The sequence below is a fragment of the Heloderma suspectum genome, chromosome 3 (genome assembly GCF_057233095.1).
Source record: "Heloderma suspectum isolate Gila_16-S chromosome 3, 16-S_ref, whole genome shotgun sequence".
Taxonomy (NCBI): domain Eukaryota; kingdom Metazoa; phylum Chordata; class Lepidosauria; order Squamata; family Helodermatidae; genus Heloderma; species Heloderma suspectum.
The window spans coordinates 248,982,550-248,994,328 of record NC_139460.1 but is presented as its reverse complement, the minus strand read 5'-3'; the positions used below and the strand labels follow the sequence as shown (position 1 = coordinate 248,994,328).

At 42.2% G+C, this 11,779-nt stretch overlaps 1 protein-coding gene across 2 annotated transcripts in view; it reads right to left on the bottom strand.

Moving 5' to 3' along the window:
- Positions 1–4,777: 4,777 nt before the first annotated feature.
- Positions 4,778–11,779, bottom strand: part of CCDC186 (coiled-coil domain containing 186) — a 54,258-nt gene continuing 47,256 nt past the window's right edge. The window contains exons 16-17 of one of the 2 annotated variants that reach the window (XR_014789485.1): positions 11,403–11,545; positions 8,634–8,711 (exon numbers count right to left, since the gene is read on the bottom strand). Coding sequence is in view for 1 of the 2 variants with exons in the window: in XM_084846161.1 (XP_084702287.1) it covers positions 11,462–11,545 (84 nt within the window). In the remaining variant the exon portion in view is untranslated. Of the gene's footprint in view, positions 11,546–11,779 lie in introns of both variants that reach the window. The other variant, XM_084846161.1, reaches the window with a different exon arrangement.

Below are 11,779 nucleotides of genomic sequence, written 5' to 3'. Positions count from 1 at the left end.
GCAGGATGCTGATGACACCCAACTCTATCTCTCCCGTCCATCTAAATCCAAGGGACCTGTTCTGGTTCTAAATCAGTGCCTGATGTCAGTAATGGATTGGATGAAGGGAAACAAATTGAAGCTTGATCCAGACAAGACAGAGGTGCTTTTGGTCAGTCAAAAGCCCGATCAGAGAATAGGGATTCAACCTGGCCTGGATAGGGTTACACTCCCCCTGAAGACTCAGGTTCTCAGTTTGGGTGTACTCTTGGACTTGGCCCAGAACATGGATGCCCAAGTCTCGATGGCGGCCAGGCGTGCATTTGCACAGCTGAGGCTAGTGTGCCAATTGTGCCTGATCTGAGACACGTCTGATCTGGCCATAGCCATGCATGCCTTAATTTCATTCCATCTGGGAGAGAGCAGAGGACAGGAAGGCCTGGCGTGCTATGGTCCATGGGGTCACGAAGAGTCGGACACGACTTAACGACTGAACAACAACAACATGCTGTACTTCAGCTGGTCCAGAATGCTGCGGCCAGTTGGTTGACTGGACCTGGTTACGGTGAGCATGTGACTCTGTTGTTACAACAGCTTCACTGGTTACTGGTCTGTTTTCGGGCGAAATTCAAAGTGCTGGCTATGACCTATAAAGTCCTATATAGCTTGGGACCAGGCTACCTGAAAGACCGCCTTCTCCCATACGAGCCTGCCAAGTTCCTAAGATCTTTGAGAAAGTCCATTCTTTTGAGATAGCTGCCTTCAGAGGCACATTTGGTAGTAATCCAAAAGAGGGCCTTTTAAGTGGCCACTTCCAGGTTATAGAATTCCCTGCCAAGGGAGGCTAGGGTTGCTCCCTCTTTGATGTCCTTCCGCCAGCAGGCAAAGACTTCTTTTTAAGAAGGTGTTTAACCTGTAAGTGAGTCTGGTGGCTTGGGTGCTGTTTTGAAAAATATATTTTCTTTAATTGTTATGTTTTTATTGCACATTAATGTATTGTTTTAACCCATTCTAATTCATTCTGTATGTCAGTTTGAATGCCATTTTTGGGTAGAAAGATGTGGTACAAATACATACATACATACATGCATACATACATACTATTCCTGTCTTTTTGTTATGTACAAACTGGGAATTGTGGTTTAACACAAATTCTGGTTAGTTGAACAAACCAGCAAAATCATCATTGGTTTGTAGTTGGCTTGTTTAGCATTTGACTAGAGTTTGTTTTAAACCACAGTCTCCAGACGATATGTAACCACAAGCCAGGAATTATAGAAACTGGATCCTAGTTAAATCCTAATCCTGGCAGTGTGGGAGGTGGGAAGGAAGGAGTCTGTGAGCCCAAGCCTTCGTTCAGGCTCACAGAGGATGATCCATGGAATGCTAAATTGTATTTTGGCATTATATGCAGTCACTGGCTTCAAATTCTTCTTCATTATCTTGAATAATGGTTAGACAGGTGGGTGTAAATTCGAAAATGTGTTATCTTTCCCCTTCCCTGTCTATTTTCATTGCTTTCTCCTTGTTCTCCTCTTCATTTCCTGCATTCACTCATCTCCTAATTAAATCTCCGCTCCCAGGTGCTCTCTGCTACCATGACTCCTTATTGCACTGAACCCGCTCCCTTTAAATTTGCAGCTGTTTGGAGTAGTGTCAGAAGGATTCACTTCTACAAAACAATAAAACACTAAGGGCGCAATCCTATGCATGTTTAGACAGAGAAAAGGCCTACACCTCCCAGCATTCCCCAGCCAGCCAATACTTCACATAGTGCATAGTCAAACTATGGAACTTGCTACCACAAGATGTAGTGATGGCCACCAATTTGGATGGCTTTAAAAGGGGGTTAGACAAATTCCTGGAGAAGAAGGCTATCAATGGCTACTAGTCCTGATGGCTATGCGCTCCCTCCAGTATCAGAGGCAGTATGCCTGTGTACACCAGTTGCTGGGGAACATGGGTGGGAGGGTGCTGTTGCACTCTTGTCCTGCTTGTGGGTTCCTGGGCGACAGCTAGGAACAGAATGCTGGAATTGATGGACCCTTGGTCTGATCCAACATGGCTCTTTTTATGTTCTTCCTTTCTCCCCAGAGCCCAGCTGTATCCAGCCAGCCCAATGAGTAGAACCTAGTTGTGGCCTTGGGTGCTGGAGCTGCCTCAAGGCAGCACATCCACAGGTGGTTACATCACTACATGTCAGCAAGGCTGAGGCCGATGGCTGAGGCCACGGGAGGGAGGAGCTTTTAACATGCACTTGACACAATGATCTTGATCTTGACAGGCTTTTCAAAATAGTTGCTCTACTTGCAGCAAACTATTGCTGCAGATGGAGGCATTCATTGTGCTCCTATCCCATCTTTTTCTCTTTAATGGGTTTTCTGCATTAAGGAAAGAGGTGGAAGAAGCAATGGGAAAACAGGAGGGTCACGAGTAGAGGACGATGTCATCTCACACACACACACACACACACACACACACACACAGAGTAAACATCCATGAATGAGGCAGGGCAATGGCACCATAAAAGCCTCATCTGGAAGCACCCACAATTTATATTTCACCCTTCCAGTGCCTAATGGATTAAGCAAATAAATGCTCTTGAGTATTATCATTCACCTGGGGAAGACTGCACTAAGCCCTACCTATGCCTACAGACAGTCTTTTGAGAGGTGCGTGTGTTCTCCTTAGAATAAGGAAACTTAGGTTCAAATCCCCCACAGAGAGCCACAAAACCTATGAAATGACCTTTGGTCAGTCAACATCTCTCACCCAACCTGGCACAATTGTGAGGATGAAGAAGGACACCACATTCTCCGCATAGAGGTTTTGGAGGATAAACATGTAAATGAATGGTATAATCATGCAGTTACAGAAGAAATGGCAAGGGCAAAAGCCTGAGTTGTCTTACGCCGAATCCAGCCTGTGGCAACATCATTCTACTTGCCAATATAGGAAATTAAGACCTAAGTTGCGCTCCATGCTTTCTACTATTGGCTGTTGCCTTTGGCTAATTTAATACTGCCTGTTTCCCTGCTTTAGGGCACTGCACGTAGTTATAAATGGTCTGTCCCACCCTCACCTGCTTCAGAGACCAAGCTGGTGAGGTATGAATTGAGAGGCTCAGACTGCCAGCTTTAGATAGGAAACAGAAGGCTGGATGGTTCTGTTCCTTTCATGCAACATATAAACACACATGGGGACCTACAAATCCCCAGAAATCTCTCTGCGATTCCTCCTTCAGTTGGGTTTCCCAGTATACTTTGGCCAGGCCAAATCAGGAACTGTGTTCGTTTGCTCTCTGGCAAACCAGGCATGCTGCATGTCCTGTTGAAACTCTCCCTGTGCTGTTTAAGAACTCGGTTTAGGCACCTGGCCTATTCAGGCCTCAGTAGAAATATGCTGCAATTAACCAAACAAACCAAGACATGTTTATTTTGATACAGAGGCCAATCTGTGCTGGGGACAAATAGGGAACAGACATGACACTGATAAGGGTAGGCTGGGAGTCATAAACTGGTTAAGCGTTCAGCTAGCCTAGAGAGTGTTCTAGAAGCTTTTCCAAAAAGCAGCGCTTTTTAAGCTCCATGTGATGAAAGGGAAGCAGGTTTGCGCAGCTGGTGCTGTCCCAATTTATTTGCCTGCCCACACCTGTGCAGTGAGCGTGGATGTCAGAAGGTCATGCATAGGAACCCCACCCTATCAGGCCATCAGGGCGGGGCCAGCAGCACAGCTGCATTCCCAAGTTATCCATGCGCATGCTCTATGCATGGCTGACTTCTGAAGGGGATTAATAGTGCGGCATGGGTTGCTCCCCAGAGGGCAGCCGGGCAGACTGGGACAAGTTATGAACTCAGTAGGAAGAGGTCTAATTCATCCAATATGCACGTACCGATGAGGTAGATTCATATGCAGCGCAGTACTAAGGATGTTTACTCTAAAGTAAGTCTTGCTACGTTCCATGGGACATGCTGTCTAGTGACTGAGTTTAGGATTATAGCCCTATGTGTGGTGTAGTGGTTACAGTGCTGGACTGCGACTCGGGAGATCCGGGGTCTAGTCCCCAGTTGGCCATAAAGCTCACTGGTGACTTTGGGCCAGTCACTGACTCTCAGCTAACCTACCTCACAGGGTTGTTGTGAGGATAAACCAGCGAGAAGGAGGAGGAGGACCATGTAAGCCACCTTGGGCTCCTTGCAAGAGGAAAAAAGGTGGGATATAAATGTAGTAATGAACAATAAATAAATGTTTATTGAGCAACTTGTGGCCCCAGCAAGTGCAATGGAAACCCTTCCTGGAAAAAATGGTCTTCAGCATCCATCGCCTCTGTGCCTCCGAAATCGGTTCTATTTTGCTTTGTTGCATGTGACTAGTGGCCTAGGATGGAGATGCACATTCCCATCCTCATCAGATCCAGCCACTTAGTCCAGGGGTGAGCAAGACTGCAACTCCCATCAGCCCCAGCCAAAACAGCTAAAAGCAAGACATTTATTTATTTTTATTTAAAACATTTCTTGGCCGCCTTTAAGGGCAGAAGCCCTACCAAGGCAGCTTACAGCAATAAAATACATAAAAGCAGTTAAAATATTAAAAGTGATAAAAACATAGAAATGATGGAAGTTGCAGTCCAACAACACCTGGGGGCCACAAGTTGCTCACCCCTGATTTGGTTAATGGGGACTGAGGGTACGCATTGCAACGTGCATCAGTATCAATTCAGTACACAGACGTTAACAAGAACGGTTTTCCAGAAATGTTGCAGCCAAGAATAGTAAACAGAAGCATCTGCACATTTGTTCATGTTGTTTATTATTTCAAAGTCCAATATATACATAATGTATAGCCACATCTGGGGGGGGGGATTTTCATTTATACAGAAATATCTACAGAATATAAATCAACTCAAGCCATTGTTTTAGATATGTTTGTCTTAACACACATACATACAAATGGAAGATTGGACATAATGAAACACAAAAATTGATAAATAAAATGCTTCCATTGTAAGGGGAAAAAACCCATAGCTACGATCCACATAGATCTGGCAACATTTTCCCTTACATGTAGTTCTCCCCCCTCCCCCACTAGAAGACATGAAGTGTTTTCTAGCACCACCTACTGTTGTCAACAAATTATTCAACCATCTTGCATGTAAAAGATTATGAATAATATACAATATAACATTCATAGCGGCTTGTGTATTCTAAAAAAATATTATTGAATAGATAGAAGCCGGGGGTGGTGGTGGATGGGAAACAAACATTTTCCTCTTTGTTTCAAGAACTAAGAGATGCATTTTAAAAGCAGGACACACAAGCCTACTGACTCAGAAGACAGGCCGTTTTGGTGATCATTGATAAGCACTAAGCCTTGATAGTACTTGCTCAAATTTAAAACTTGAGGAAATGAGTTGCAAGCAAATAATGATCAGTGAAAGCAGAATACTTTCTGGAAGGAGGTCAATATCACGGGAATAGTGACTTTACAGATACACGCAAAAGTCTCGAGAGTTTGTCTTCCAGTCCTTCTCCATCAGCTCTTGTGTGCCTTGCTAAGGACAGCAGTCATCGGGAACTGGAGAACAGCTACATCAGGGGATAACTTGCATGTGTGACTCAGCCATCACAAAATTCAATACTAAGGTAGAACTATTACCCAACCTCACCTGAAACATAATACTTTTTACTACAGTCATTCAACCAAGTGTAATCAAACGATGAGAAATCAAGTGATGTATACACTTATGTGAATCAGACCTCATTTATACACACTTTGAAATGCCGTGGCCCATGCCCATACACGCATACACAAGTCAGTGTTCTTAGGCTGGCCAGCATTCTTCCCTTTTGCATCACAACATTGAATGGAGCCCTCAGATACGTCCTCAGATGACAGTTACCAAACCTCTAAGTAAGGAGGTAGGCACTAATATGGTGACAGAACTGTGCACACTCCACTATTCAGGGCAAACACAGTAAACATACAGAATTTGGTATTGGGGCAGAATTCAGCATCTCAAGAAAATCTGCTTTTATTAGAGCTCCAGAAGCAAGTCTCCAGTCCTTATGGTTTCAAAGACAAGTCTGAGAGGTTTGTGAACAACGCTTGGTGCCATCTTGGAAAACGGAGTTGGTGGGGGCTGATCAGCCTTTGATCTGTCAGGATCATGGAATTTCAGGGCTCTACAAAGCAAGTATTTCTAACGAATTAGACCTTTTGTTAGCCACTGGGAGTAAAGAACTATTGCCCCTGCCAACGGCTACCAAAAGTGTAGTAAGTTATGTTAAAAAAAAATGCATTTGTATCATTTACACAGATTGCAGAATTAGTTTTTCTTGGAACAGAACCTGGATTATCATGGTGAAGAATACTGACTGAGATATGTATCAGTATTCATCTATACAGTACACACATGTCTGAATTGCTGGGGGAGGCACACTGCAGTAAAACGTGTCTGGACTGTTCCAAGCTCAGGGCACTCTTTCTGTATTTACTGAAAAGAGTTTAGATACTACTCTTCATAGCATCTATCAATCCCAGGGCTGTTTACAGTGCACTATTCTCTTTCACTAAATAATATGGGTTTGTACACAATTTTGGCCAGGGAGGTGCTCTGTCATGCACGGCAACAACTGTTCATGCTAATAATGCTTGGATCTCCAACTGATGTTTTTTAATGGCAAGTAAGTGTGTGTATGTGTGTGTGCGTGTGTGCGTGCACGCACGCGTGCGCACGACAGAGAGGGCAATGGATGATTTGAACCCGGAAGACAGCATGGAAGAAGATAGCATGGGAAGAAAAGGTTAATCCCTGCTCCCATCACTCCACTGACCCAATGACCCTCCTCCCGTCATCCCCCTGGCATGGCTGCATTTACCATTTTTTTTAAAAAAGCAGGAGAATTAGGGTGCTTCTGGAAGAACGGCTACTAGCGCTACCAGTCAAAAGGCACTGTGCACCTATTCTGTCTTTCTCTCCTTAATAGATTTTCTCTGGTGAGAAAAATGGCAGAAAACGCACTGGGAAAACACAGGAGGGTTACAAATAGAAGATGACATTGTCTAGACCTTTGATAAAATTTCATGAATGAGGCAGGGTGATTGCACAATAAAAGCCTCATCTGGAAGCACCCCTAGGCACATATCTCATATCATCTTGACCTTCAGATTGCATGTATGAAAAATAGCAAAAATACCATCAAATCCAATGGCTTTCTAATGATTCAGACGTCAAAGTGAGCTAAAACACAGGGCTGATACAAATAGATACTTCAAATTTATATCAGAAAATACCTTGACAAGAACAAAACCTTTCCCAAACTGCTATATAGTACTGAAAAAGCTGACAAAGAAGGAAACTCCTAACAGAGACCTGTGAGATTATAGTTGCTACAAACATTTTTTTCAGCACACATACAATGCAGTCACATGTTTTTCCATCTCCACAGCACTTTTCTTCATTCCACTCTGCATCAGAAGAACAATACCAATTACCAGGTTACATTATCATCCATGTTTCTCTGCTATTATACAAAGCAAAACTTGTTGCTAGAATGGTGTGATGAGAAACACTGAGTTTTTCTGCATTTTCAGTGCCTGGACCTCTCTTAAGTTATCAGCATACAACAAGGACAAATATGCACACAGAAGTGCTATGGTTATGCTTTCACAGGGATCATATGCAAAATGGCAACCACCTTTAGGTATTCCTATAGAAGAAGTGGATGACATGCCTTACTTTCTGTACTTGCTCATATTCTCTCTCTCTCTCTCTCTCTCTCTCTCTCTCACACACACACACACACACACACACACACATGCATGGTTCAGATGTACAAATCTCAGCTTAATTAAACCAGGTATAAACAGGCCTTGCATTTCCACACTCTGTCAGTGCCACCTCTCCCCTTCTTGGCAAGCTGAGATTAACCTAGGAAGTCTTCCACTAACCACAGTTCTCTGTTTAAGTAATTCTGAAACAGGAAACGTTGTTTACAAGGTTCAGAACAAGCCACGACCTTAACCAACCTCAAACCAACTTACATTGTAGTTTAACATCCTGGCTTGTTCTGAATTTAGTAACCCCCGTTTCCCTGTTCAGATATAACAGGAAACTATAGTTAATGGAAGATTTCAGTGTGCCAAAGGGATAGCATGAGGATGAAGCACACAAGCATGAGGCTTGTGCAAATCTTGGCTTATTAACCTGAGATTTGTATGTTGATCCAGGTTATATACTGGAATATATTTCTAAGAAAGGATGATCCTAGTCATACTGAAGATATCCCAGAGCTGCCCTTTGCTTTCTAGAGAAAGTATTTCTTTTGGATTGACCAGTACATCTCAGGGAAGAGACAGTGGAGCAAAACATCATGCAAAACAGTTTTGGAGTATGTTGTTATCTCCAGTGAGGAGTACATTCTCCTGCTCCTTTCGCATTTAAGACCGTTCTCTCAAGACCTAGAGTGGATGGTAGCCACTTTAAAAATTTGCTCATGTAAAGACACCTATCCTCCGTCGAGCTTCTTGAGCTGACTGCTTCATGCAAAATGTATTTTGCATGCCACGCCAAACAGGTGGCTTTGTGGCAATATGCTAAAAGTCCAGTTCTGCACATGGCAGCTGCTTCACACAACTAGCTCACCACAAGCTTTGCATGCTTCTGTCCAAGCAAACATAAAGCTGCTGCCGGAGACTCTGGGTATATTCATATCATCTATCATTCATATCATCTATAAGAACAGAAGAAATAAGGCATATCAAAGGCTCCTCAAAATGATTATTTTGGTGAACATGGCTTTGGTGAACATTATTTTTCTTTCAGAACTCCTTTCCCCCCCTCATCCTAATAATCTAGATCAAAAATGCAAACCCTTATTCATGCTGGGCCAATTCTCCAGAAAGGAGGAAAGGTAGCTCAACCCAGGCAGTCCTGAGTACTTTTTAAACCAGCTTCAGTGCAATTACAAACGTAACACTTTTCAGTCATGGTCCTGCTTCATAGGATAAGTTTGTGGTGCTGAGCGATACACTGCTCTGAAAATAAATACAATCCTACCATACAAAGCTAAGAAACCCTGTTTTTTGTAAACATTTTGACATACAACCACTGCTGAAGTCCTGATCCTTAAAATCAATCTTGTGGGATTAACTAGGACTACCCACTTGAATGAAAGGTTGCATGCTTGTATTGTTTCAGTTATTCCAGTTCTTATTTATACTCAATGAGTTAAAACTAAATTTGGGGGCAAATGTCTAACACCACAATCCTTTAAGTGTCTACTCAGATGTAAGTCCAACTGAGTTCAATGGGGCCTACTCCCTCCCAGGTAAGTGGGTATGCAGCTTATGTTCGTTATGTACAACGAGGTGTGTTCTCTCCCCACCACCCAAAATGAATAGATAACATGAGTGTACAATTTAACACTGTGAAGTGGAAGGCAAACATTATTTACTGTAATGTTACTACTGTACACATGTATCACACTTTCAGAAAAATATGAAATGCAGGATGGCTTTTAAAAAAATACAAACTCTAGCACTATATACATATTTATAGAATGAATATGTTTAGTTTCCCCCACAAAAAAGCAGTTCTCTCAAAGTATGACTACATCCATACGCTTGAGAAGACGAACAGAGCCACACACAACTACGTAAACAATTCAAGTGGAGTCTTTGTATTTTTGAATACACAATCAAACAGAACACTGTAACCTGAAACTGTGGCTTCATTCCCTGTACAAGGGAAGGGGGCTCTTTTTTTGGGTGGGGGTGTAATATAGTAAAGGGAGGAAAGTTAATTAGAATTGAAAGGCATATGGAAAAATGTTGAATGGCCGTTTGATTAGTATAACTTTAAAAATAGTCACAAATGATTTATGTTTTTTCTGGCAATGTGCTTTTGGACAGTGTCTAGAATAAGGCATTCACTTTAATCCTCAACTTCCTGAAAGGGGAGGAGGAGAGGAGAAAGAGTGGAAGGACAAGAGTTTGCCTAACCTTCCTCCTCATACCAGGGCAAGTACAAACCTGAACATGTACTGCTCCCTCCAGGAAAAGAAACATGAAGAAAGACAGTTAAGCAGAAGAAACTGGAGCCTCCTCCTATTGCTCTGCTGCTGCTGGGAAACACAGATACATGCTAGCACTTGTCAAAGCAAGAGAAAGAGGCGAGGCTAAAACTCGCCCCCACTCAGCTTCCTTTCTCTTCTCCAACAGGTGGGAGCCTCAAGAAAGTTTTACCGACCATATTCTGTCCACCAGCCAAGACTCTTCACAGGTGTAATCATTTCTAATGCTCTACCATTTGTATTTTGGGAACTGCTCACATATATATTATAGGCAGCGATAATGCTGTTTATTAGTCTCTCGTGGTAGATAAGAGTGAAATAGGTGGTGGTCGTCCACCATTGCAGCAAGTGATAGCGGATGGTTTTTCTGTTCACTCTGCAAAAACCATGACTCTGAAAAAAGTCATTTGTTGTATTGGACTCCTACTTGTTGTGCAGCTTGTGAAAATGAGCTCAGTAGCCTAAGAGCCCTCACAAATCCCCTTTTTCCTTCATCCATCCATGTTGGGAGTTTGAAGTGTCACCACTTGTAAAGAAATGTGATATGTTACTACTCATTTATCACCCATGTTTATGTTGCAATAAACGTATGTAATTTTTATTTCCATTTCAATTTACCAAGCCTATTCCCAGGGTTCAAAATTATTATTAAGTCTCTTAACTCCATATTTTGTTAGCAATCCCCAAAGGTACAAGTCCGGTTTCAACAGCTTATGTCAATTAACTGCAGTAGAAATTTCTTGATCATTTTTTTCTCTTCAATTAAAAAAAAACCCAATTCACATCTGAAGAGTCAACAGGGATTTTTAAAAACTCTCTCTTCTCTGATTGATAAAATATGCATTATAATGTCATAAAGGTGGTATATTTAAAGGAAACCGTCTACGACAAAGCCCTTTTCCAATGCATGTTATAAATAAAATCAGTCCATTTAAATAAATCCAAGAATGTCTGCATGTTTGAGGGAAAATGTTTATGTCCTAGAGGGCAATAAATGGAATATGGCCAATAGCCAATCCTCTTCACCTCAACTCCTGGACAACACCCCCCCCCCCAACATCCCAGGACAGTCTATTCTCCTTTCAAGCTTCTTCATTAACAGAGTATTTTCATTGCACAAAACTGAGATTTTTGCACACTCCCTAAATAAAACTTGTAAATCTTGATATCTTTTTTCAGTGAAAAGCAATATGGATGAAAATAGTGTTCAGAAAAGTTCAGCATCTCCATCACTTCAGGCAAAGCAGGCATTAGGGCCAAGGTCTCGTAAACCTTGCTCATAACCATATGTCAGTTTGCCTTGTTACAGCTTTGTAGGATCAACAGAATACACTGGCAGAATATATCTACCTTATATACCAACTGGTTTGCAGCACCTGCTTTTTCTGCCATCTTTGTCTTGCTCTCAGTTATGTTTGCTTCAGCCTCTGTTCCAGTTCATGCTGCTGCTTAATTAGCCGTTCTATTTCTGTTCCTAGTGTTTGCAGATTTTCCTTTGAAGAAAACAGAGGGAAATACTAGTGGACCTTGCAATACTCCATTTAAAATAAAACTATGTCTAGTTATCAAGGATGAATTAATTCAATTCTGTTACAGTCCAAGACTAGCAGACACTTGCAAGCAAGAACAATAATTTAATCAAAATTATTTTATGTACAGATACATAGCCTATTCTAGAGATTGTAGGTTCATGGAGGGAGCAATCCTATGACCCCTTAGGATCTGCA